Source organism: Leptonychotes weddellii, chromosome 13 (genome assembly GCF_054177405.1).
Source record: "Leptonychotes weddellii isolate Sample4059 chromosome 13, ASM5417740v2, whole genome shotgun sequence".
Classification (NCBI taxonomy): Eukaryota; Metazoa; Chordata; class Mammalia; order Carnivora; family Phocidae; genus Leptonychotes; species Leptonychotes weddellii.
In genome coordinates, this window is record NC_138381.1 from 64119586 (window position 1) to 64147294 (window position 27709).

The following is a 27709-nucleotide window of genomic DNA, read 5'->3' on the forward strand; positions in this document are numbered from 1 at the left end:
GCAGAGCGGCAGGCAGAGGGAGAGGGAGAAGCAGGCTCTCCGCTGAGCAGGGAGCCTGACGCAGGACTCGATCCCAGGATGCTGGGATCATGACTTGAGCTGAAGGCAGCCGCTTAACCGCCTGAGCCACCCAGGCGCCCCTGTACTTTTGGGTTTTGAATCATGTGAATGTATTACCTCTTCAAAAAGGATAAAAACAGCTCGAGGGACCCCCATTATTGTTTTCACTACGGTCTAGAGAGCCAAAGAGATTAGAGTAGCATACAAATTTGATTGTGACACAGATTAGCAAGCCCTTCTCTAGTGAAGTAATTCTTCTCCTGGCCAGCAGAGGGCAGTGTATGCCTAAGCATGGTATAGACTGCCATTCAGGGGCAGCAGGTGCTCCCCATCCATACCTCAGCCAATCAGGGGCCCGGATGTGGGGGGAAGGTGGTGGGTGAGCTTTGTAATTGTTGAGCTGCAGTTAATATTCCACAGAGGATGTAGAAAGAAATGATGAGCAAGCCACCTTGCTTTTCTTTATTCCTTTTTAAACAAATGGCTGACCCTTGCTTAGAAATCTTGCCTTTAAAAGGCTTTCCCCAGTGGCATTCACGAGATGATTTTAGCTAGACAAACGTATTTGAAAATGTCTAATGGTTATGTATTTATTTAAATGTGAATTAGAAAAAAATATATAAATATATGGTCTGCACATCAAACTTCTAATTTCACGGACATTATTTTGCTGAGAGTAAGCCAAGTGAAAAAGCAAGCCAATTTATATGCAGTTTAAGGGGAAAAAAATCAGAAATAGCTGGTAATAGAATGGGGCTGTGGAAAAAGTAAAATTAAGCCCCCAGAATAAAGTCCAGTTTCTCAGCCTTTCTGGACTTCCTGGGGGTCTGCTGTCGGGCCCCCAGCCCACTTCTGGTGTCTCAAATGTCTTTGTACACCAGACCCTTTGCAGCCCCTAGACCTGCCTCAGGCTGTGCTGGTTCCTTCATCTGGAGTAAAGGGACCTCACCTTTCTGCTTGACAACATTTTACAAATCCCTTAAGGTCCTTCAGTGCTCCCTACCCCACCCTGCATTTACAGCCATATGATAACTAGCCAAGGTTTCCATAAGGCTTCCCACATGCCAGGAGCTGTTCCAAGCACTTCATACACCATTTCTACCCTTGGACAAAGGCTGTAAGTACCACTGTCCTCACCCATGTCACAGAGAAGCAGACCGAGGCACCCAGCAGTGAAGAAGATACTACAGCTCAAACAGCTGGTCGTAGAGGACAACCAGAATCCAAACCTACGTTGTTGGGAGGCAGACCCTCTGTCGGCTCCCACCCCAGATTGCCCAAACTCCCTGAAGCCACATGCTCTTTTATTTTTTTTAAGTTTTATTTATTAATTTGAGAGAGAGAGTGAGCGAGAGAGAAAGAAGCACACTCCCCGCTGAGCAGAGAACCGGATGCGGAGCTCGATCCCAGGACCCTGTGATCAAGACCTGAGCTGAAGGCAGATGCTTAACCGACTGAGCCACCCAGGTGCCCCTGAAACCACATGCTCTTCTACCCCGTATCCCCGGAGCCCAGCCCAGGGCTTGGCGCAGATGAGATAAATGTCATTTACATGGATGAATTATGGTGAATTTTTCTCCATTTTCCAGATGGGCAAACTGAGGCTCAGAGGGCTTGAATGACTTTAAGAAAACACTGTGTTGCAATTCAGGCAGGACCTCCATGGGACCGTAGAGATGGTGGTTAAATAAACCATAAGCTTTAAATAAAGCAGGGGGAGGGGGGAGAGAACCAAAGCCCATAAATGCAGTGTTAGGTACATTAAAACTTTTCTAAAAAGACCTGTTCAGAGTTCCTTTGTGTCCATTTCTCGTCGGATCCCCTCAACCACAAAGCGATGTCATGAATCCCATTTTACAAAGGAGTAAACGGAGTCTAGAAAGGCTCAGGTCCCAAGGCCTCTGTGCTCCTTCATGATGCCGCACAACCAGCGCCGACAGCCCTCCGCACCGTGGGATTTCTGCAGATCCAGTGCTCATTTGGTTTCAATTAAATTTGATAAAATGGCAGACAGAACAAGAAACCATGCTAACTCCAGGGAGGACATAAAAGACCAATCTTTCTGGCTCCCTGAAAGGCCACCTGAATGCATAAAAAATGCACAGTTTTCTTATTGCCTTTTTTGTGCTTTCTCTCTCCCGAGACATTCACCAGGCGCCCTTTGAGGTCAGGCTCAGAACCCAGCCTTGGCCGGTGGATCTCAGTCCTGGCTGTATGTGAGACTCTCTGGGGAGATTTGAACCCTCCCCATGGTGCTTAGGCTGCGCTCCAGACCAGTCAGACCCTCAGCATCTCGGGGGGTGGGCCCCGGGTTCAGTGTCCCTCAAAATTCTCCAAGAGGCTGCACCAGCAGCCAGGACCCAAAGACACTGCTGTGCTGTGGTTTCAGTGTGGAGGAGGCTCAGACTCTGTTCTCCACTGCCTTCCCTCCCTACTCGGGTTTCTCCACCTCTCCCCCTCTCCACCAATTCCCCCCTCTCATCCCCAAAGAGAAAGAGAAGAATGAGACTCCCGTGCTGGACGTGCCTTTCTTCCGGGACCACCCCCGGGGCCGAGCTGCTTCTCATTTCCACATCGCTGGATGAGGCCATCTCCGAACACGGCGTGCAAAGCTTTGTCAAGGTCAATGACAAGACATTTCACCACCCAGCATCGTGGATCAGGAGAAAACCCAGCAGCTCCTGGCTGGTTTGTCTACGAAAAAGTCAGTCCTTAACCAGCCTGGTGATTTGCTCCATCTTGAGAGGCAGTGCTAAGAGAATGGGCTCTGATTCAAACCTTCAAGGTGCCGATTTCTAGCTGCGTGACCCTGAGAAAGTGGCTTAACCTCCTGAGCCTCAGTGTCCTCACCTGTAAGATGGGGATGATATTGTGGAGAGCTGTAAAGGAGATAATTAGGGCCAGGAATTTAATTAAAAGAGCATCTTTTGCCTTCAAGAGAATATTTGTGATGAATGATACAGTCCTGCAAAGGGATGAGGGGACGGGGTAGGGTGCTGTAGCAGCAAAACCCGGTATCAGGAGGTCGCGCCGGGAGCCGCCCCCTCTGCCACTTCCCTGCTCTGTGACTATGGATGAGTCTCTTGCCCAGCCTGGGCCTCAGTTTCCCCAGATGATAATCTCAGAATCCATGAACTGTAAAAAAATGAATTAACAATGGCCATGGTCTCCTTGTGCTTCGTGCTTTCCTTCTATTCCGGAAGTTGGACCCCACATTTCCCCCCTTCCCCATTCAGCAGCGATGAAGGCATCAGGGTGGGAATACCAGGATTCAGATGTAGGTTGGTGAAGCCTGGGCCTCTGGGACCCAAGTGTGACCACGGACAGATCGGTGGCCCTGCCATGACTTTCCTATGTGGAGATGCCCACAGCTCTTCCTCTTTCTGGAGAGGAGTTTCTCCAAATATATAAAGTTAGTGGGTGGGCTCTGAGGCCTTCTTCATTAGGACCTCTAAGTCAGGGTGCAAGAGCTGACCCTGAGAGACCATCATTAAAGCATAATTAAATACGAGCGTAATTAAGGGTGGATTGGGACTTGTGTTGTGTGTGTGTGTGTTTGTGGTGCGTGTCTGTATCGCTGTGTGGTGTATGGGTGTGTGGTGTGTATGTGGTATGTGTGTGTGGTGCGTGTGTGGTGTGTGTGTGTGTGTGAAGTGCGTGGTGCGTGCACGCACACACAAACACACACACACACACAGGTGGTGGTGGCCCCGGGCTCCGCATGGCTGGAGGAACACGTTACAAAGCTGTCCCCAGCAGGAGCCGACCGCGGCGGCATGTGTCCCTGTCATTCCGAACCCCCATCACGATGCGCAGGGAGAAGGCACTCGTCGTCGCGCCTGGTGTGGCTCGGCTGAGCGGCCACAAGGCTGCGTGGGGCGCGTGGGTCGCGTGGGCCGAGCGCAGGAAGCGTCCTCCAGGGCCAGACCTCGAGGGCTCACCCGAGCTCACACCAGGCTGGCGTCCAGGGGCCTCCCCGGGCCACGGCCGTCAGGGGACCACGGTCAGGGCCTCCGGCTGCACGCACTGTCCACACCGCGGCGTTGACCATGCCGCTGGCCCGCTCAGAACTCTCCGGGCCGCCGGCTGCCGTCAGGATCGCACCGCTTCCACTCCGAGAGGCAGGGCCGAGAGGTGGTGCGGCCCATGGGCCCAGCGTCAGGCAGCCGGGTCCCAATCCTGGCACCCCCACGTCCAGCTGGCCAGCCACCGAGAGCCCCTCTGAGCGTCTGTGTCTTCCTCGGTGACGCGGGGGACCTCAGCGTGCGGACTCCTTGGTTGCTCTGAGAATTAAGTAAGCTGACCCGGGTACTGGGCACACGGAGAGCCTGGCGGGCGGGAAGGGCTCGATCCGTGGGAGTTGTTATCTCTGGGCCTCGGGTAATCTAGGGCGATAGCAGCCACACGGTGAGCCCTCAGTAAACCCCGCTGAATAGTCAGTGCGCGAGGCCACTGCATGTCAGGGCTTCATAAAACAAGCAGCGCATCTCCCCAGGGTGTCAATCTAATTGCACCCGAACGCCCTGAGCTCTAGGTGTGCACCGGCAAGGACGACGGCCCAGCTCAGGACAGGGGGTGGGTCGCTGCTCGCGCCATCACCGGGGCTGGGAGGAGCGTGGAGGGGCTGCGGCAGGAAACAGGCAGGTGTTGTGGGACGATCTATCCTGGAGCTTGTGATATCCTGTCACCAGCGACCACGCCACGGGGAGCAATCAGTCAGGTGGATGCCTGGCTAGAACTTTTCCATGAACCTTCTTGATTCCTCACTGTCACACCAAATGCCACGCTCAGGGGATATCAGCCATGGTACATGAGTGTGTGTGTGTGTGTGTGTGTGTGGTTGCATAACGGAGCTTAGTGTATGTACATCCTAGGAGTAAGAATTCATCATGGTCATCACCATCATAGCTGCCAATTAAATTACTCAGTGTGTGTAATGTACCAGGTCCTTGCCACGTGTTTCATCCTCTCGGACTCTAAGAAGCGGGTACCTTTACGATCCTCATTTTAAAGATAGGAAACTGAGATTCAGAGAAGTGGAGTGACTTATCACACAGCAGATAAGTGGAAGATCTGGGACCTGAACCCAAGATTTCCTACCATGAGCAAAGGCCTTTTTCCCTCTCCCGCATGTTGGAGGCATCGTGTAGAGAATGAAACATTCCCCGAGCCTTCTAAATTCCAGGTACCTGGGGGTGCCTGGGTGGCTCAGTCGGTTAAGTATCTGTCTTCAGCTCAGGTCATGATCCCGGGGTCCTAGGATAAATCCCCATGTTGGGCTCCCTGCTCGCAGGGAGCCTGCTTCTCCCTCTCCTCCACACTTGTGCTCTCTCTCTCTCTCAAATAAATAAATAAAATCTTAAAAAAAATAAATTCCAGGTACCAGGTGCCAAGTGCCAATCTCATCTCCTTCACTCCAAGAGGTGGGATCGTAGGCCAGTTCTTCACCTCTCTGAGCCTTGGATTCCTTCAGTAAAATGGGGATGGTGAGGGCCACCTCATAGGGCCATTGTACACAGTGATGCCGTTAGGAGCTTTGGACGGTGAACCAGGAGCCCTGAGTTCTAACCCCCACTCTTCCCTGGCCTAGGCAGCTTGAGTGCGAACATGATTTCAAAGCTCTGTCCCTCCCCGTGTCCACGCTCTTTGCAGCGAGGCTTCAAAACACCCACCATCAAGAGGTGGAGTCTCTTTCTCCACCCTTAGAATGTGGGCTGGCTCTCGCTTTGTGACTTGCCATAGGATATGGCAGATGATGCTGCTGGGCCAATTTCTAGTCTAGGCTCAAGAGGCCTTGAATGCTGCTTCTCATCGTCTTAGAACCCTGGCTGGTCACCATGGGAAGAAGCCTGAGCTAGCTGTTGGAGGATGGAGCAGATAAGCCATCCCTAGACTAGCCCAGACCCTCTGATGGCCAACCCACCCAAACACCTAAGAAATCTTCAGAACCACCTACCCAACCTGTTGCTGCCCAGAGATGCCCAGAGACGCATGCGTGAGCCAGCTGAGAGCAGAAGAACTGCCTTGCTGACCTGCAGATGCGTAAGAAATGATACAAGCTTGCTGTTTCATGCTGTTGAGTTTAGGGGTCATTTGTTACACAGTAATAGCTGACTGATAGAGTAACCTTGGGACAGTCTCCTCTGATTTCCAGGCCTCAGTTTCCTTATCTGCAACAGGATGGGATTTGGGCTCTAGGAACTTTGCTGTTCTTGGATTCCTTACAACTTTTGGCTCCGGGAAAATCCCATTTCCCTCCAGTAATGGATTGGAAGGTTTTTATTTCTACTGGGGCCTTTGCTTCCATGATTTCTGCTGGACATCTGTGCTCCTGGGGTCAACGCTGCCCTCAACTGCTGACCCTTCTTTCTTGCCTGGATCTCAAGCTGAATTCTTACAGTGCAAAGCAGCGACATCCCTGTTTTAAGAACTGTAGTGCCTCTGGACAAGGCGCTTAATTTTTAGGGCTTAGAATTAACTTAGCACAGAACAGGGTTGGCAGTAGCTGAAGAGAAATATTCCACAGCTATCAATCATATGGTTACTGGGCTTTGTTATTAGGTCCTTTTATTTCCTGGTTAGAGAACCGTGTTGGGGCCCATAAACAGGGAGAGATTTGGGGCTGGGCTCTGTAGCAGAGTCAGAGAAGGCAAGCTGGATGGAGCCTGGCTGAAACTTTTTTCTTCCAGAGATGTATGGTTATAATAGGTCCCAGGAAATGGGGGGCAAAGGGGGAAGGCACCTCTCTGAGCCTTAGTTTCTTCTTCTGTAAGATGGGGCTAGGCATTTGTCCCTTGTGGAGCACCTCTCTACTATTTATTGTGGGGTTACAACACTGGCTTTGGCCCAGGAGATCTGAGTTCGAGTCCTGACTCGGCCCCTCCCCAGCCATGTCCTCAAGCAACTTCGTCTCTCCCAGCCTCAGTTCCCTTATCAGTAAAAGGGGATAACCACGGGGTACCTGGGTGGTTCAGTCGGTTAAGCATCTGCCTTTGGCTCAGGTCATGATCTCAGGGTCCCGGGATCGAGCCCTGTGCTGGGCTCCCTGCTCAGCAGGAAGTCAGCTTGTCTATCTGCCCTTCCCCCAGCTCGTGCTCTCTCTCTCTCTCTCAAATAAATAAAATCTTTAGAAAACAATAAAAAGGAGGGGGCACCTGGGTGGCTCAGTCATTAAGCGTCTGCCTTTGGCTCAAGTCATGATCCCACCTCCCTGGTATCGAGCCCCGCATCGGGCTCTCTGCTCAGCGGGAGGCCTGCTCCTCCCTCTCCCTCTGCCACTCTCCCTGCTCATTCTCTCTCTCTCTCTTTCACTGTCTCTTTCTCTCATAAATAAATAAAGTCTTTAAAAAGAATAAAAGGGGATAGCCACTGTGACATCACCTAAGTGTCCTGGTAGGAGTGAAATGATTTAATACGGGTAAAGGGCTCAGCAACTTGCAAATAGCAAGTGCTCGATGAGTTTAAGACATTTTTTATATGGTGTCATCATCAATGAAATAATGAATGCAGAGTATTTAGCATAAAATGCGGCACAGAGGAAAGGGTGAAAATAGAGTCGACTGTGGTTATTTGCTGATTTTAGGTCAGAAACTTTACTAAGAACTTCACGTTATTTAACTAACTCACACACTCACCACCTCTCTCTCATCCAACAGATATTCATTGAGCACCTGCAGTGCGCCCGGCGCTGGGGATAAGGAGAACAAGCATCCTGTTGTGAGTCTAGGAATGGCCACCTGCAGTCACCTGTCCGAGACCACAGAGCTAGTGGGGGTAGCAGAGCCAGGATTTAAATGTAGCTCTTTTGGACTCTAGAAGCTGTTATGTCTCCCTGTCATGTGGCATTTTCAAGACTGTGACTGCCCAGTGTGCTCAGCGTCTGCAGCCACACTTAGGTGGTTTTTCTGGTCCCAGCTCTGACTTGCTGTGTGATGCTAGGCAAGGTACTTCCCCTCTCTGGGCCCCTCCCAGCTCTTCCATTCTGAGAAACCTTCACCAATAATTATTTAGTTCTTTTATTTTCCTTTCTATGCTTTATCTTGAGAGAGAGAGAGAGAGGGAGGGAGGGAGAGAGAGAGGAAGAGAGAAATTTCAGAAACCCTTAAGGTTTTAAAAGACTCATGCTCAGTTGTGTTTTAGGTAAGCTGATGGAGCTGAGAGGTACATGATGGGTTAGGGAATAGGCATTTGGGGTATGAAGGAGGTTTAGCCTGGGGGGGTCCTGACTCATTTTAAGATTACACACCCCTCTTCCCACCTCTAACGCCAATAATGCAAGGCAGACGGTTCTAATTAATGCCGCAATTCAGGGCATCCATTTGGTATCTAACCGTCCCTGTTTTCACAGCTCCAGGGTCCTGCTCCCAGGTGCCCCCCCTGGAATGCCCTTCCCCCATTCCAGCTTGGCCAACTGACACTCTTCAGCATTCTGCTCGGATGTCACCCTCTCTGTGACGGTCCCACGGCCAGCAGGGCTAATGCAGCGTCCTGCTACCTCCCCCATCCTCACCCCTCCAGCCACACCATTCAGCCCGCATCTCGCCGGGTTGTCTAATAATGGCACCACTTCCCTTCCTGAACTTTGAGTTTCTGGAGGCCTGGGAGCCTCCCTGGTGCATCACAGAGACATATGGCTGGTCCCCCAAAAGCCTGTTCAAGTCCCTAAAAATGGAGGCTATGGTGTGTATGTTAACCCTGGCTCAGTCCTCTGTTAGCTGTGTGACCCAAGAACGCCACTTAACAAGCTCTCTGTCATTTGCAAACCCAGGACGTGGTGACCATAATATCTTACAAGGATTCCTGGTAATCCCAGTCTCCATTGATGAAGTGCCAGCGACGGACCGGACCCCATGCGCCGCACTTTGCCTACATTCTCTCTAATGTAGGTAACTTCCCTTCTGTAATGATCTCTACCCCCGTAGCTCTAATTTATGCCATTATGATCTCTGCATAATAATATGTCGTAACGTGCATCATGCTCTCTATTGCTCATGGGTATAAAGCCTGCAGCTGGGGTGGGGGGGGGTCTGGCACATAGTAGGTCCTTTATAGATGCTGACTCACTGGAGACGAGAGGCGAGCGTCCACGGCATCAACAAACCCGCCCGGTAGATGAAGGGGAGAAAAGTCCCCCTCTCGCCTGCCACGTGTGGTTTACGTGGTTTATGTCCTCGTGACTCAGCAGACAGTGCGCAACACCTACTACAGGCCACCTACCCCGCTCAGTCAACAGTGCAAACTCCTTCCCCCTCACCAAGGCGATAAGTAACAATTGCAAGCACTTAGGCGGTGTGAGGGGCCCTGAGGACAGAATTATTTTTACTATCAAACCCAAATTGGTTTACTAAAACTGTCAGCGGAAACCAAGCAAGATAAATTAAACCCAGCAGCTCTCGGGCCTCACGTAACCCTGGCTGGTGAGATGCTATTTTCACTCCGTCTGTGGGAGGAAGGGGGTGCCAGGTCCAGATGCCACGCCGCCAGGCGCGTGCCAGAGTTTGCCGGGGAGAGCCCGAGGCTGCTGACCGGAGGACTCAGCTCCCCTCGGAAAAGCTTTAATCCCCGTTAACGGCTTAAAGCCCTTCCCCTGCTGCCCAGTTTGGGCGAGTGCAGACTTCCTAATGCGGCCTTCAAGGCCCCACCTGATTCTACCGCCACCTGCTGGTCCTTTCTCATCGATGCTGCCTCTCCCGCGTCCCTGAGCTCCAGACACACGGGGCTTCCTCTGGCTCCTTTCAAGGGCTGGTGGGGATCCCAGACCCTGGAGGCATGGCAAACAGAGTCTGCATCCTATTCTGCCAGTTCCCGGCAGTGGGATCTGTCCACCCTTCAGCTTGCTCATCTATCAAATGGAGATGATGTAGAATGCCGTCCCCAGCATCCCTGTCATTCTTGATATTCTTACCTTGCTTCACATTTCCCCATAGCACTTAGCGCCACCCAACGTACCACACATTGTCATCTTTGTTGAAGCATGTCACCCCCTCCAACCTAAAATTTTACATCCATGAGAATAGAGGGATTTATTTTTTCTGTTGGATTCCCTGCTACAACCACAGTACGTAGATCAGTGCCTGGCCCATAGTAGGTGTTCAATAAAATAAGAGTCAATGAAATCAAGACACCTTCTCATGGCCATACGGCCATGAGGTTTCAAAGCCAGAATGCGAACCCAAATTCATGTCCAGCTGCCTCCAATGCACAAGGAGGGGAGAAAAAGGTCAGAAAAATATGGAAAGACCATCGAGATGTGGCTTTCTTTTATCGATAAGTCTATATTTATTACATGACCAGCAATGTTAAGAGATAAGATTTTGGTTAAAAGCTATCAAGTAAAATAATCATCATGGGAAGACCCCCAAGAGAAGGTTTTATAGAATTATAGTATCAAAGGATTTGCCATCACAGACTTAGAAGCAGAATCTAGAGTGGGTCTTCAGTGGGGGTCAGCACCCCCAACCCAGTGATGGCCAAAGAATATCAAGAATGACAGAGATGCTGGGGCACCCAGCTGGCTAAGTCAGTGGAGCATGCGATTCCTGATCTGGGGGTTGTGAGTTTGAGCCCCACGTTGGGTGTTGAGATTGCTTAAAAATAAAATCTTAAAAAAAAATGGCAGATGCTGATTTAGATTAGGGTGTTGGGGGACATCTCAGAGGAGGCGATTTGTGAGCAGAGGCCTACAAGAAGCTAGGGGGTGAGCTATGCAGGATATTCAGGGCAGAGCATCCTGGGGTTGGGGGAGGGGGAGAAGAGACAGCCAGCACAAAGGCCCTGGGGTATGTTTGTGGCACAAGAAGGAAGCCAGTGTGGCCAAATGGAGAGAACAAGGAGTGGAAAGAAATGAAACAGGAGACGTGACCAGGGCTAGATCACATGGGGCCTTTTGTAGGAACTTTGGCTTTTACTCTAGGTAAAATGTAGAGCTACTGTGGGCTTTGAAGCAGAGTATGATATGACTTGCTTTAGGTTTTCACAAGATCGCCCAGGGTGGTGGGTTACAAACAGCCCCAAAAGGGACAAAAGCAAGAGCAGGGAGACTAGGCAGGATGCCTCTGGAATAATCCTGGGATGAGACATGGGGGCCATGGTGGCAGCAGTGGGGGTGACACACGTGCTTAGACTCTGGGCATCTTCTGATTCTTGAATTCTAGAATCAGTAGGAGGTACTGAGGACTCGGGGACAGGGTGTGCAAGAACGAGAAGAACCCGATTTGCAGTGAGCGTGCTGGAGTTGGCAGCTCACACTGGCTCACACAAGTCAATTGTTAAACGTCCGGGTATCTAGCGATTCTGTTGGCACTGTGTTAGTAGCTCAAAATGGGCCATGGTGGGAGTATCTGCACCATGGAAATTGGCAAATGCTGTGAATCAAGGTGTTTCTCCCCACCCCACTGCCAAGAAAACCAGTTGTTGGACACACACCCATTCTGCTGGTCTAGAACAATCCCAAGTCCTTTTGTCCTGAGCAGCTGGTAGAATGGATGATTCCTTACGGAGATGGGCAGGTGGGGTGAAACGGGTTTGCAGAAGGGGAATCGGGAGTTTAACCTTGGATACCCTTTATTCGGGAGGCCTTTTAGACACCCCAGGGAAGAGGTCAGAAGGCAGGGAATACGAGTTGAATAGAGTAGCTGTATCACCCCCATAGGATTACTCTGGGGAGGAATTTATCCGTGTCTACAAAGCACTTTGCAAATAGGAAGCACTCAGTGATGAAAATCGCTTTCTTCATCACGGCATTGAGAGAACCTTCATCCCTATCTTGACCAAAGCTTTCAGACTGGTGGCCCCTCAAGTCTGGACCCAGCCAGCAGACACTTTTTTTTTTTTTTTTGGAGTGGGGGAGAAGCATTATTCTAAAAAAACCCAAATTTAAATGATTTCCGGTGGGGATGAACTACCCCTTCCATCACAGATCCCTCCCCTCCACATCACCCCACACTGGCCCCAGATCCCATTCTCTGTTACTTGCCTGGCCCTCCATGAGTTTGAGTCTGCATTCTCTTGGCTCAAGGCAGCCCACTGCTTTGCAGAGGGGGAACGTGAAGCCCAGAGAGGCTGGGTGCCGGGTCCGGGGCTGCTCAGGGCATGGAGGAGGGAAGTCGGGGCTCCTCTCTCCCCACCAACACTCATATCTGGGGCTGCCAGGATGATCAGAAGAGAGAACATCTTCCCCCCACAAGGGGTCCCTTCCTGATGTGGATGCCAATGGTGGCCTGGCTTTGAGGAACCTAAATGCTCAGGTTCCTGGATCGGCTGCCCCGTTGCGCTCTCTGCAGTGGAAATAAAACCCCATCTAGTGTCAAGCGGAAGGTTAATTGAGTATTTGATGCCTAGAGAGAGTGAAATCAAGGGCTCCGTTTTCCTGTTTCCTCATCCAGGCCTGTGACACCAAGGGGAGACATGGGCCAGTCTTGGTGAAGCAGAACCGCACGTCTGGGGGACACGCTGCGAGGAGAAGGCCACTTAGCGCAGCAGAAGCGGGGAGCATGGACAACTTCTGGGGGCATGGGGCTGGGAGGACCTTCTGCAAGAGAAGCCAGGATACCAGGAGTTAGTCTATCCTTCTCCTGGCTGAAGATTGAGGTGGCTTGCTAGGAACTTCTGATGGTGGGGTGCTCATAAACCAGGACCACACATTCATATTTACCATCAGGGCAGTAGGGAGCCACAGAAGGCTTCCCAGAGGAAACAGCTTGAGAAAGGAGTGCTCTATTTGAAGCTTCAGCTAAGAAGATGCCAGGTCTCCCTTGGACCCTTTCCCTCCATAACCCCTACCTGATCTCCACGCTCCAGCCACATTAAACTTCTTTCAAGTCACTAAGCTGGCCACCTGCTCTCTCATTTCCAGGCTTTGCGCATTCTGTTCTCACTGTCTGGGACACCCTTCCTTTCCCCTCATCATTGCCTACCTTCTCTTTCATCCCAGCTCAGAAGTCCCTTCCTCCTGGAAGCCCTCCTTGGTTTCACTCAGGCCTCCTCAGCGGCCTGTCCTCCCTATCACCGCTCTCACCACACCACATATAGTTTCATGTCTGCCTCACCCACTAGACAGTGAGGGCAGAGACGGTTCTGTTTTCTCACAACTGGACCTCCGGCGCCTGGCTTAGTGCTTGCACACAGTAGGTGCATATGTATTCCTCCCCCCGCTCCAGAGCTAATAGAGACCATCCAACCTGCTCTGCTCCAATATAAACTTTACTGCCCAAGGGGTAGCTGCGAGAGCCTTTCCAGTGCCTACAACCGGGCTTGGCTCATAGTAGACAACTCAGAAACTGCTTCTTGAGTGAACGAGCACTTCATACGAGACTCTAGAAGTCAGAGAGGTGAGAACAGGAGGAAGGGGTGAACTGCCACCGAGGAGTGAGCGAGGGTGGGAATGGGCAAGGGAGGCTTACAGGCTGCCTCCAGGAGCCGCGAAACACTGATGTTCCAAGACCCTTGTAACCGAGGAGAAGAGCCAAAGCCAGAGAGGAGCCCAGAGGAAACAGCTGGGGAGGGGTGGGGGTGGGATTCTGACCCAGGTTGGCCCAGCCCCAGGTCCGCAAAGGGCAGCTGTGCAAGGTCTGTAAATCTTCGATTTGACTGGAGCAGAAGATCCTGGGGCAGCCTCCGAGGACACCTCCCCAGCCTTTAAGGGACAGCTTCAAAATTTTATAATTTTGCAGATAACTCCCCTCTTGCAAGTCTCCTCTGCAGAGCAAGGCAGCCTGGGTCTCGCTTCCCAGCCGACTGCGTTTCTACTTCAGGCTTGAGGGGAGCGCTGCCCTCCCCCCTACACCCCCCCCCGCCCCCCGCAGCCGGGGTCCTGGTTGCCTCCAGAGAGGTTCTTCAGAACTTGGCATTCCCCCCACTGCCCTCCACTGTCCAAGCCACGGTGTCTGGGTCTGCCCAGAAGCCCTTTCTTTTCCTTCTCTAGACATGACCATCTGTCTCTGTCTGTTTCTCCCCATCCCTGGGGAGTTCAGCAGGGGGAAAGTTCTGGATGGAGCATCTCATAGGCACCCCCAGTGAGTACAGTAAACAGCCACACAGCCGGGTAACTCCATCTATTACAATAGTTCTCCATACAGCACCGGTCTCCTGAGTGCCCAACTCTGTGGCAAGCTCTGTGTTAGATCCCGGGACAGAGATAAATCAGAGCAAGCCCTGTAGACTACAAGGACCTTCGGGTCTAGTTGAGAGAGACAGATAAGAAAACAACCTGTTTGTTTGACAGTATGCGTTATACCTCCCCCCTCCTCCTGACCACACTGGCTGTTCAGTGCTTCGAAAATGCTGTGCTTCTTCTTGCCACAGGGCCTTCGCTTATTCTGTTCCTTTCAGATATATTTACTGCAACTCATTCACTAGTTCTGAGCTTTAGTATCAGATCCTCAGGGAAGGCTTTTCTGACCGTCCTCTTTATATCAAATCCCCATTATAAGATCTCATAGCACCATTCACGTATCCTTACATTGCTCACCAAATTTACAGTATGCCATTGTGGGTGCATTTCTACCTTTAATGCCTGCTTCCTCCATAGACGGAATGTCTGGAGGCTAGGTTGTGCATGATGTTTTCATTTGTCTGTGCGTGCACGATGTTGTCGTTTCTCCCACCACTGGGACTCCAGCTCTTTGCACACAGTCCCTGACACCTAGCAGATGCTTCATTAACACTGGCTGAAAGAACAAAGTGGGAGCCATCTCTTCCCCAATCAGGCTGGACTGGAGGTCCACCCATCATAAACACTCACAACTGGATATCTAAGAAGATCCGTTTCTCCTCCCCTACGTGAATCTTCCAGATACAGTCTTCACCTTCCACATACGGCTCTGGCCAGTTTGGGGACAGAACTACCCCGGCCACGGCAGAGAGCTCCCCACCACACATGGCTGTAGAAGACAGAGACAGACAGACAGAGACAGATGCACGTTATTCAGAAGGAAGCCAGTATGGCATGGGGATTAAGTGAGGGCTATGAAGTCAGACTGTCACGGCTCGCCATGTACCAAGAGCAGGTGCCTGCCCCTCAGGCAGTCTGTGCATGTGTGGGGGATGATTAAGTTAGGGCTGGCTGCCTGCCTCCGTTAGCTGAGGGTTGGTGAAGGAGGGGCTAAGGGCGCTGTGGTTCTTTGAGGATCAAGGACAGAGCTTAACGTTCCCGATGATTTGTCAACAGCCCTATTCTTGGGCAGGGTGAGTAGTGACTAACAGATGCTACATTCCATTCAAGTGGGCCTGGGTTCGAGTCTTGCCTCTGCCCCCACAGACTCAATGACGAGGCATGCAACCTTTTGGAGTCTCAGTTCCCTCTCTCTGTAAAGCTGCAGTAACACCACTGCTTGCTGGCTCTGTTGGGCTGTTCTGGAGTTTAACTGAGCTCATGGGGGTCAAATGTAGCAGAGCACCTGACCCAGGGTAAAGGCTCAATACTTCTTAGTTAACATCATTGCCAAAGGGCCCAGCTCTGAGCTGGAAGTAGAGATGTGGCTGTGCTCGGCGCCTGGCTCTTTAAATTCCACTCCGTTTACCGCTTTGGAAAGTTCTCAATGTGGCAGAGGCCAAAGCACCAATAAATTCCGCTCTGTTAAACCAGCACATTTAATACAGGGATCAATCCCTCACCACGACGAAGCTGTGATTTCATGCCAACCGCCAACCAGGCGGCGGCTGCCGGAGCCAGGGCTATCTTCATCACACCACATGCTCCAAGTGCATCCAGGCTCAAGGGGGCTCTGTGGCCTTGAATATGGGAAGAGAGTCAGGGCCGGGCAGGGGGAGCCCATGGAAATGAGGTTCTACCCAGCCAATGCTGTCCAGAGGGCCTCAGAGCACAGGGCTCTGAGGACAGAAAAGACCCAAGTTTCATTTCCACCTCTGCCAGTTACCCTTAGTCTGTTCTTAGGAATATCACTTCACAGCTTCAGGTTCCTCACCTGTACATGGGGTCAATACTATGTACCTCACAGGGTCGTAGTGAGGATTAAATCAGATAACGCACATGTAGCCCTTGGCAACTATTATTAATATCATCATCATCATCATTTATTAAACTCAGGGCTGCCATGTGTGGTTGGGTGGGTTGTGCACTGCACAAAAGTACATAGCAAGTGGGGTATAGAGGAGCTGAAATCTACACAGAGATCTTTTCACTAAGCTATGCACTACAAGGTCTGTGCTTGGAGGAAGGGGCACCTTTAAAAATTTATCAATTTTGTAATTTTCTTAAGGACAAGCAACAAATCTGACCCAAAGGATAGTGAGCCCTGGAAAGGGTTCTAATGCTAAAATTGGTTATGTAAATTTGTGATATACTTCTAGACTGAGCCCTTGGCCTTTTCATCTGAGGGGCTGGAGGTCCCTGAGGCACCTCGGGAGGAGGACAGTGGGGCCACTCACCTCTGCATAGGGGCTCTGTGTCATTCCAGTATGGGTCCCGCACGTTGATGCACTCGATAATGGCCGGACCTTGCTCCAGAGAGTGGCCAGGGTCGCAGGTGAACTCCACTGTCGTTCCGATGTTATAGGTCGGGTCAGATGTGGTGAAATTCCCATTCTGAATGTAGGGCTCATAACAGTGGCCTTTCTCAAAGGCTAGGGTGGGGATACAAAAGAGGGGGAGCAGCTCAGATGAAGCAGGGGCTCCTCACAGTGCTCGATCTCAGAAGATGGGTCCCCTCTTGCTGTTTAGGGAAACTCCAAGGAAAATGGGCACCAGATCCCGTGTTTCAATTCCAGTTGACCAGCTGAGGGCCCTTGGACCATTCACTTCGCTTTTTGGGACCTCATTATTTTCACCTCTAAAATGGGAATCCAAACCTCTGCCCTCCCAACCCTGCAGAATCTGCCTTTGGAAGTCAAAGGGTCAGTCTGGCTGCCTGGGTCTCCATTGCCCTTAGCAGGTCAGATTTCTAGCTCCCAGGACCCAGCCCAGCTCTGCCATGCTTCCTCTTTGCCCACACCATCACCCAGTATGGGGGAGGCCCCCGCGGACACTCACCCTCGAACCGGATGTTGAAGGCTGAGGCTGCTCGCGCCTGGTCAGACGTGAACTCAATGCGGATGCTGTTGCCCTCACTCAGCAGACCCTCAAAGGGGACATTCTCGGTTTGGAGGGAGTCATAGAGAGGAGCAGACTTGTTGATCAGGCCACTGTAGACCATCATCCTGGAGGGAGGAGGAGGGGGAAGGACAGGAGGATCACTACACCTGTGGAATGAATGCTACCTCTGGAGCCTCATTTCCAGACGCAGATCCCAACTTTGCCCCTGACTTGTCCAGACAAGCTGCACCACCTTATGCAACCTGTTTCCTCTTCTGTAGAATGCTTGTCCTAGACTCATGGATGGATTCTGAAGTCGTAGGAAAAATGATGTGTGTGATGTAATGAATCAGACAAATTAATGGGTACTAATTTTTATGACTAATTGAGAAGAAGAGATTAGTGGGCTGAAAGAATGGTAGTCAGACAACCCAGAATCCCAGCGCCGTGACCTTTTGAGCTGTGGGACTTTGGACAAGGACACTTCACATCACTGAGACTCTGTTTCTTCATCTGTAAAATGGGTACAATCACACCTACTTACATCAGAGTATAGGGATTAGAGGTCATGTGCATAATGTGCCCAGGATAGAGTAGGTATATGAGTCAAATTTTTTAAGCATTTGACTCCTAACAGGCTCTGTCTTTTATTCCGATATCCTAAGAGCGCTGTGTATGGAATCAGGAGTTCTGATTTTCACTTCCCAATTCTCCACCAATTGGGTTTATGTAAGTCTCAGCACATCGTGGGCCTCAGTTTCCACAGCCATGAAAGGAGGGATCATAACATCTCTCCTACCTATCTTACAGGTGGGCTTTGAGAATACAACAGGATCAAGTGCCCTGAAAAATAAAATGTGCTACAAAAAATGTTGGTATTCATTTTTACTGTTATTAAAACCATTTGATACTTGACTCCTTGCTAGTCTTGGTATTTTTAAAGAAATTATGCAAAACTAGGGAAAGAAATAGTATACAAATTAGATAAATTTCTTTTATGGAGTCATAAACAGACATTTTAAAATCCTCTGAGGTGGTTTTTTTTTTTTTTTTACTGTGACTCATAAAGAGGGTTTATCTTATGCTGCCCAGATGAATTTCTAATGTTACCAAAATGCATAACTGTTGAAGCCACAGTTTGTTCATTTTGCCATGTGTCCACTGTGGCTGGGATGAGGAGGGGCCTGGCTTCCTAGTCAGCTCAACCAGTTCAAAGGGTGGGGGGCAGTGCTGGGGAGTTAATGTGTCCAGGAGCATCTCTCATCCAATGACGGATGGGGGGTGGTGGTAGATAAATACCCCAGCTCCCTCACCCTTCCGAAAGGACCACTCTGAGGCACGCTCAATAGTTTCTTAGAGGCCCCCAGTGGATAGAGCCCCAGCTGCCCCCACGGTCACTTGCTCATTAACACAAACTGTGTTGACTCCTTTCCCTTCCCTGCCCACTGTCCCATGCCTCTATTAGTGCTTCCTAGGATTAACTCCCAAATGAGCGACTTTCCCTAACATCCTTGTCCCCATGTCCATTTCCAAGGGAACACAACCTAAGGCAGCAAGTCTAAGCAGCTAAGGTCCTATTTTCTAGAATATTCGAGAATATTCTAGCATAAAGTCATAGAATATGAAAGTTTTAAGATTCTGGATTCTATGAGTATTACTTAGAGTTTACAGACATGCTCTTGCTTAAGTATCGCCTTGTAACTTCTCCCTAGCTCCTTCCTGTCTAGTATTTCCACATCAGTTTCCTATCAAACTGGAAACCACGTCTCGCTACTTCTCTCTGGTTCTCCATGGAGCTTAGTATGTGTCTGGGTGCAGAGCAGGTGCTCAGCGAGTACTCCCTCCTTGATAACTGCAAAAAGGGATGTGCAGGAGAAATAGGCATCTTCCCCTATTCTGATATGCGCCCTGGGGCCAGTCCCTTTCCCTCTGTATGTCTGAGGTTCCTTACCTGTAAAAGTAGGAGATCGAAGATGGTGTCTAGTATCCTTGCCAGCCTCCCCAGCCCTTCCTTTCTCTACCTCCATGAGCCATTTCAAGACTCCAGATCCCTAGCCACATTCTGACACTCTGGGAAGGAAGGAGGATGCTGGGGTAAGCCCTCAGATGCTTACCTGTCCTTCTCATGCAATGACAGCCTCTCGAAATGCAGGTGTAGCTTCTGGCCCTCCGGAGCTTCGATGGTCCACACGCAGAACTGGCTCCCATTGGTGTTTCCTGGGTAACTTGGGGAGAGGACCCGGCCAATGGTGGCATTGTGCACAGCCCCTCCACAAGGGGCTGGGGTGGAAAATAGGGGGGGGTGATCATGAGAGGAGAGCAGAGAGAGAGATCCTCACCCGTACCCTTTAGTGTAAAGCAAGAGGATTGAAAGAGGGAGACATGATAAAAGGTTTCCCATCTTGGACGAGGTTCATCTTGTTTGAGAGGAGACCTCATCCCATGACCGGATCCACCCCGTTGTGTGTTCCATGGTAGGGAACAACTGTGATTTAAGGATTCTTCCATGGTGCTGGCTGTGCCCTGATTCTTCACTATAAGATGGTAATCAAGGACATAAATAAGCAGTCCACAAAAGAAGAAATACACTTTTAGTATTTAGTAAGCACTAAAAATGTACTTAGTAAGCACTAAAAATGCAGCCTCACTCATAATGAAAGAAAGGCAAATCTAGATTGTATTCTATTTTCATCCACCTGATTGGTCAAGGTAAAAGGCAGTCATAACTTGCCAATGGGAAAGGTGGTGGGAAATGGGCATTCTCACTCATAACTGGTTAGAATGCAAATTGCTATGACCTTTCAGGAGAGCAATTTGGAGAAAAATCTAGAAAGTATGTTCCCAAACTCTGACTTAGTCATTAAAGTTCTGGGAATTTATGCTAAAAAGAAGATTTGGAGATTTTCACCAAGATTTATGAATGAGAGTGTTCACTGCTGACATGATTTTAAGAGCGAAAAATGAGAAGCAACACACATGTCCACTCACAGCTGTTTGGTGGAATAAATGCACTCCATTCACATGCTATTAAAAATCAGGTTCTTAAAGAATACTTGAGAACATAGAAAAATGCTCCCTATATTTTAAGTGGGGGAAAAACAAGTTACAACATGGTCTGTCTGCCATACTTATTTCAATGAGCTATTTGCAAAAATCTATGGAGACCATAAATACAAAAGTGATTTGCTTCTATCTTTACACTTTTGAATTTCTTGAAAAATTTTTTTACCAGAATATATCTTACTTTTATCATAAAAATTGAATGAAGAAATATTAAAAAATAATTTGTGAACGGGAGGGAGATAGACAAATGTGAGGAAGTAGTCTGTTTCTTATTTTTAGGAGATAACTTGGGTCTCATTAAATGTTTGTTGAATGACTGCATGACTAGTAAGGACTTGCAGTGGGCAAAAAAGGTAGATAGCTCTCTGTTCTGCTCTGGATTGTGCTGATTTACAGCAAAGACATTGCCAAGAAGCCCCGTCCCCACCCCCCCCATACTTCTTTCAGCACCATGGACAGAGGTGTGTGTGTGTGTGTGTGTGTGTGTGTGTGTGTGTGTGCGCACGCGCCTGCCTGTCTGTGTCTCTGTGTGCCTTTCTGTCTGTCTCTCTCCTGACTGCCTTCCTGTCCTAAAGTGGAGGTTTAAACCCCACCTGTGCCACTCACCTGCTGTGGATCTAGAACAAGTCATGGAAACTCTGTGAACCTCAAGTTCACTATTAAAGCATGTTAATGATTCCACCCTGCTTATAGGGCTGTGGTGAGAAATCAATGAAATGATGCATGTAGGGGACCTGGCACCATTCCTGGCACCATTCCTGGCACAGAGTAGGTGCTCAAAACACAGCCAGCATTGTTGTCCAATGGCTCAGGAGCTGAGGAGACGGAGGACACTGTCCCTGGTGGGGGGCACCGGCCATCTGTCCTCCCCAAGCTGTTGCTCATCGGCTGCCTCTCTGCTCCCCTTCCTTGCCTTATTAAGCCAACTGATGGCTCTGTTTGGCTCCAATTTGCCAGTAGTGGCTCCCCATCCATCTTTCTTAGCACAAATTGAGGCTTAATTCCTCTCTGATTTCACACATAGATAAAAATTAACGTGAGAGAGGCACAGAGCCCAACTGCCCTATGGTTTGGATTTTTTCCTTTTGTTAAAAAGCAAAGAAGAAAAATTCTGAAGGGCCTTGGGGGAACAATACTGCAACAATCAAATCTCTGAATGTGTCATCAGGCCTCATTTGCTTTCAGATTCCCCTGACTCTGAATGCCTGGAAGGAAGGAATAATTTATTATTGTTCCCAGTAGTCTCCTTGTTCTTGGCTTGTGCCCTGGCACATAGTAGGTGCTCAGTTATTACAGGCGACCTATGCTCTCCTGACCACCATTGGAACTTTTGAGAATCTAATAGGGTTTTGCTCTCTTGATAGTTGAGGATGGTCAAGGCTATGCCTAGGGGTACAGGGACGGTGTGACATAACCCAGAGCTCCTCAATCTATAATGTGCGCGCGAATCACACAAGGGCATGCTAAAATGTAGATTTTGATTCAGCTGGTCCTGTAGGGGGCCCAAGATTATACATCGGTAATCATCTTGCTGGTCTGTAGACCACGCTTTGAGAAAAACAGCTCAGGAGAGAAGGGCTCTGGACTCGTTTCAATTTCTGTCTGGTGACTTTGGGCAAGTAACTTCACCTCCATGAGCCTCTGTTTCTTCATCTGTAAAATGGAAGTAATGGTTCTCATCACGTAGTATTGCTGTGAACATTTATGGCAGCCCTGGCAACGTCTCAGTATCTATTGACTGGGTTCAAAATGTGGCAGCAGGCATACCAAAAGCACAGCCACAGAAGAAGAAAACACATAAATGCTACTTTGTCAACATGAAAAGCTTTTCTGCATCAGCGAATACCATCAAGAAGCAAAAAAACATGGGGTGCCTGGGTGGCGCAGTCAGTTAAGCCTCCGACTCTTGGTTTCGGCTCAGGTCGTGATCTCAGGGTCCTGGGATCGAGCCCCAGGTGGAGTCGGGCTCCGCACTCAGTAGGGAGCCTACTTGTGGAGTCTCTCTCTCCCTCTCCTTCTGCCCCTCCCCCTGCTCATGGTCTCCCTCTCTCTCAAATAAATAAATAAATTTAAAAAAAAGAAGTGAAAAAACAACCCACAGGGTGGGGCGAGATATTTGCAAATCACATTCCTGATAAGGATCTAACATCCAGAATATATAAAGAACAACAATAAAAAGACAAAAAGTTAAAAAAAAAAACAACAGGCAAAGGACTTGAATAGATACTTTTCTTAGGAGATCTACAAATGGCCAGGAAGCACAGGAACGTTGCTCAGCATCATTAGCCATCAGGGAAATGCAAATCAAAGCCACAATGAGAAAGCTTCACGCCCACCAGGACGGCCAGGATCATGAAAACAAAACATAATAACATAGTAAGTGCTGGCGAGGATGTGGAGAAATCGGAACTCTCACACAAGCTGGATGGGAAAGCCAAAAGGAGAAGCCTCTGCGGGAAAGAGTTTTACAGTTCCTTAAGAAGTTAAACAGAGAACTGCCATATGACCCAGCGGTTCCACTGCCGGGTGTGGACCCAGGAGTAAAGAAAACATACGTCCAGGGCGCCTGGGTGGCTCAGTTGGTTAAGCGACTGCCTTCGGCTCAGGTCATGATCCTGGAGTCCCTGGATCGAGTCCCGCATCGGGCTCCCTGCTCGGCAGCGAGTCTGCTTCTCCCTCTGACCCTCCCCCCTCTCATGTGCTTGCTCTCTCTCATTCTCTCTCTCTCTCTCAAATAAATAAATAAAATCTTTAAAAAAAAAAAAAAAAAAGAAAACATACGTCCACACAAAAACTGGTACACAGATGTTCACAGCAGCGTTGCTCATCATCGCCAAAAAGTGGGAAAAACTCCAGCGTCCACCAGTGAATACACCAATAACCACACAAGGTCATATGGCTCAGCCACAAAAAGGAAGAAGGTACTGACCCATGCTACGACATGGGTGAATCTCAAACACATGATCCTGAGTGAAAGAAGCCAGTTGCAAAAGACCAGGTATTATATGACCTCCTTTACACGAAATGTCCAGAATAGGCATATCCGTTGACACAGAAAGCATGTTGGTGGTTGCCAAGCATTGTGGGGGGAGGGGAAAGTGGGGAGCGAATGCTAATGAGTACAAGGTTTCCTTCTGGGGTGATGAAAATGTTCTAGAGCTACAGAGTGGTGATGGTTGCATGACGTTTCAGATGTGCTAAATGTGGCTAATGGTAAATTTTAGGTGCTGTGGATTTTTCACAAACTAAAGATTTCAATGGCAGCAGTTGTCCGTCTTGGGGGCAGTCTCTTCCCTTGGGCTGTGCACCTATCCCTGAGGTCAGTCTAATGCCCTGGGGTTGTTGTCTCGCCTCTGAGGGGACTATCCATGTCTGGTCCGGTGAGGTGGGAGCGTACCTGAACAGACGGGCTCCTCGCTGCTCCAGTGTGGCTTGGAGGCATTCATGCAAGTCAGCGTCTTGGCGCCCTGGAGCTCATAGCCCAGGTGGCAGTGGAAGTGGGCCGCCCCGCCCGGGTGCAGGTCCATCACCGTGACATCCCCGTAGTCGGGCCGGCGGGGAAAATTGCAGCTCAGCATGAAGGCTGGAAGAAATGCAAAGGCAGACGGTTATCCCTTAGGAGCGGGGAGAGGAAGAACGTGACCCACATCCCGGGAGCCAATTTGTGCTGAGGAGAAAAGATGAGGCCCCTGTGGACTCCAGAGCGGACTGGCGGGGGGCGGTATGTGGGTATTTTTGGAACTCTCGTTGATCATATGATGAGGAGACCGCCAGATCGGCACTTTTTCTGGGCTCCAAGGTCCCCACCCTGTCTAACCAGAGACCACAGGTTTGGGGTGAAAAATGAGTTCCCACACCTCTTGTGAGCCTCTCTCCATGTGGACGCAGAACGGCCTTCTCCTTGGGCGTAAGAGGGGCCGTATGACTCAGGTAAGTTTAGTCCTACCAGCACGAACATCTTCGGTGTTTGTTAAAAATGCACACAGGCTTGGACCAGAACTAGAATAGGCAGCTCTTCAGGAAATACTAAAGGATAGGACAGCCTGAAAATAACCATCCTGGCACACACAGGCGTGGCCTTTGGAGGAGACCAATGTGAGTTTATGTTCTTCCTCCAGCCCTTAGAAACTGTGTGACCTTGAGAAAGGGACACAGTGCCCTGAACTTGGCTCTCCTCATCTTTCCGTGGAGTTGACAGTCATCCCTACCTCACCGGTGGCGTAGGATTAAGCAGGAAACACCGAGATAGAGCCTCCTTAGTCCAACATCTAGCTGGGAGCTGTAGAAGGCTCTAGGTGGCCGTGCTGAGCTCCTCAATTTTCCTAAGAGGATGTGAAATCCATCCTAGCTGCCCCTTTCGGCTGTGTGGTCTCATCACTCCCGCTGCATGAGATATCGGTAATCCCAGAACTCACTGAGAGGATTACATCCAACCCAAGGGCTCTACAAGCTATTTCTTCACCCCCATTCTGTAATGAACAAAGACAACAGCGGGTTGTCTCAGTCTTGGAAAGTGGTGATGAGGCAGGTACTCTCATAGACACTCATCCCCCTGTTTCAGAAACATCCAAGGGCAAAGTTTCAAGAGAACTGTTTTTCCAGATGTTCAGTCAGTATGATGCCAACATGGACAGTGCCCAAATATCCAGATGTGTGAGGGCGGACTCCACTCTCCGTGCAGGTATCTGGCAAGGATACAGAGGAGCTTCTGGCTCAGGGAACTAACCTGAGGTCATGGGAAGGGCTCCAGAGGTAGGTAAATGGGATGAGAGGGAGAGAGAGAGAGAGAGAGAGTCAGCCAGCCAGAAGGAAGGGAGAATGGAGGGAAGGAAAGAAGAGAGGGGGAGAAGGAAAGGAAGAAGTAAAAGAGGCAAGGAAAGAGAGAGGAGACCGAGAAGGAAGAAGGAAGGAAGGGAGAGAGAAGAGCAAGATGAACAGAAAGCAAGAGAGGAGTCTCAGAAACAGACAAAAAGGAAAGAAAGAAACATTGCAGAAGAAAAGAGAGAGCCGGACCCCCGGGGGTTGAGGCTCTTTACTGGAAGTCTGTGGGCCCCCCTGGGGATTCATTTATAAAATTCAGGAGCCGCGGATCTGAGTGGAAAAAAGTGGTTTGTTGGTTTTCCATTTACCTTTAACCAAACTGTGGTATTTCCTTCAACCACATATGTAGGCAACAGACTGTGACCTATTTGCAGAACCTGTGACTTTGTCACCAAGAGAAATCACAGACATTTTTATATCATAGTAGATATCTTGGCATATTTCTCATGTTCCTCAGTACTTTGGAATTATAGTAATTATCAGAGTTGCCGGGGGAGATTATTATTTAATGTGTTAATAAAGAAGCACAGGGATTATGACATTGCAGATTAAAACAGTATTTTGACAACTGTAATTCAATCTGACTGGTTTCATTTTTAATTGCGTAGGTTTTATTTTATGCTTTCAAAAACATGATTCTGAGAAGGAGTCCAGAGGTTTTACCAAACTGCCAGAGGGATCCCTGGCATGAAAAGTTTGAGAATCCTTGGCTCCAGAGGGAAACAGCCACCGCTCCCCCCCCCCCCTCACCATTAGCCTTGGTGCAAGCTTACCCTGATAATGCAGCTGGAAAGTCCCAAGGACGTCATCCTGGAAGGTCCGGAAGTAGACAGAGATGGTGTTGGTGGGACTTCGGATAACCTGTCCCTCTACCAGGAGAGTCTGGTTGGCCAGGACAGTCAGGGTGGGACCGTCCACCCCGCGGATGGAGAGCAGCTCGCCGTCAGACAGGTTCACGCTCTTCACCTGCGAACAGGCAGGGGCAGACGGAGAGAAACTCTGAGTTGTGCTTGAGACAGGGTCCTTCCAGGCCGTGCAGCTGCCAGAGGACCCCAGACGATGCCAACACAGCAGCCCTCAGCCAGCCCCTAGTCAAGGGGACAGACAAGCCCCCTTGGAAACAATTAGAGCCCTGGAAACATCTAGACTCCCCTCATCTCCCCAAGGACTGAGGGACCAGCGTGAACCCAAGCTGCATGGCAAAGGTACTGCAAAAATCTGTAAGTGTCCATGGATGAGTCCTGTAAGAGAGCCTCCTGCACACGGGCAGCTGGAGTAAGTTCTCCTGGAGATGGTGGGGGGAGGGCAAGGGCTTGATCAGCTTGTGCCTGAAGCCCAAACTCCAGGAAGACAGAATACGGCATTCCACCAGAATGTAAGCTCCACAAAGGCAGGCATTTTTTTCCCATTTGTTCCGTGTCCCCAGTGCCCAGAAGAGTGCTTGGCACATAGCAGGTGCTCAATAAATATTTATGTAGGTTGAATTCATTCTTCCCCTTTCTGCATGAACTGGTAAGAGGGAGTGGGGGGCTCATTTCTAGGGCATTCTCAAAGCCACTTTCTTATGCTATAAAACAGTGGCTCTAACTCCCAGAACTTCTGCAAAGAACTGCATACTGGATTTTCCAAGTCCACTTTCCAGATTTGGAGGAGAAAGAGGGGGGATACTTTAGTTGCACACAAAGACATTATACAAGTGGAATAGGGGCTGTGTGGGAACTTTAGTCAGTTCCCAGTGCCCAGTTAGGATTTTTATGCCTCTCCTAGTGAGGTCTGGGATCCCGGCCCCTCTGCCCCTCACCCAAGCAGGGCTGGCCTCCCCCACGAGCCCTTCCTCTTGCAGATTATACACGTTACTCTTTTTTCCTTTTTGATGAACTCCTATTCATTCACCAAAGCCCCACTAATATTGCCCTTCCCTGTGAGACCTTCCCTGCTACCAAGGAGCTTGCCCGTCTGTGCACTGTGATGCTGTAACATCCCCTATAAATACCCACAAGAGACCTTTTCAAGCATTCTAATGTCTTCTAAGTATGTCTGTCTCAATCATAAAACAGTGAACTCCTTTAGGGGAGGTACTGCATCAGTTTGCACACCACCATGTCCCCCAGTGTAAGTAGCCATGACTGGTACATAGTAGGTACTCAGTGAAGGAATTCTGTACCTGGTAAAGAGCTCCATACAGTGTTAGACACCAAGTGGAAGGAAAGGGACCACTGAGTGCCAGATTCAGATGGACTGTAACTTTCCTCCAGCTCATTTTAATTCCATGAACGTTTATGAAGTATCTACTATGTGCCACATACTGTGCTAAGCTCTGGGGGCTGCAAAGACCACAGGTCCTGCTGCTGAGGGGCTCACCTTTTATCCTTCCCATGCAAATCAGAAAAACTTCCCTAAAATAAAGTTCTGGTTAGGTTACAACCAGCCCAGCTCAAAAACTTTTGATGGCTTTTTGTTGTCCATTAGAAAAAGGTATATATCCAGACCTCCAACCTTGGCCTGGAAGGGTCTGCCACCACGAAGTGGTACGAGCTTTCTTTTTTTTTTTTTTTTTTATTCTTATGTTAATCCCCATACATTACATCATTAGTTCTAGATGAAGTGTTCCATGATTCATTGTTCGTGCACAACACCCAGTGCTCCATGCAGAACGTGCCCTCCTCAATACCCACCACCAGGCCAACCCATCCTCCCACCCCCCTCCCCTCTAGAACCCTCAGTTTGTTTTTCAGA

At 49.6% G+C, this 27709-nt stretch overlaps 1 protein-coding gene across 7 annotated transcripts in view; it reads right to left on the reverse strand.

Annotated features, from left to right (window-relative positions):
- SEZ6L (seizure related 6 homolog like) overlaps positions 1-27709 on the reverse strand; it is a 151910-nt gene that overhangs the window by 36052 nt on the left and 88149 nt on the right. For all 7 annotated transcript variants that reach the window (XM_081801930.1, XM_081801929.1, XM_081801928.1 and 4 more), the window contains exons 4-9: positions 25747-25939; positions 23550-23735; positions 19204-19369; positions 17048-17214; positions 16447-16641; positions 14801-14939 (exon numbers count right to left, since the gene is read on the reverse strand). In XM_081801930.1, the coding sequence (XP_081658056.1) occupies positions 14801-14939; positions 16447-16641; positions 17048-17214; positions 19204-19369; positions 23550-23735; positions 25747-25939 (1046 nt within the window). The remainder of the gene's footprint in view (positions 1-14800; positions 14940-16446; positions 16642-17047; positions 17215-19203; positions 19370-23549; positions 23736-25746; positions 25940-27709) is intronic.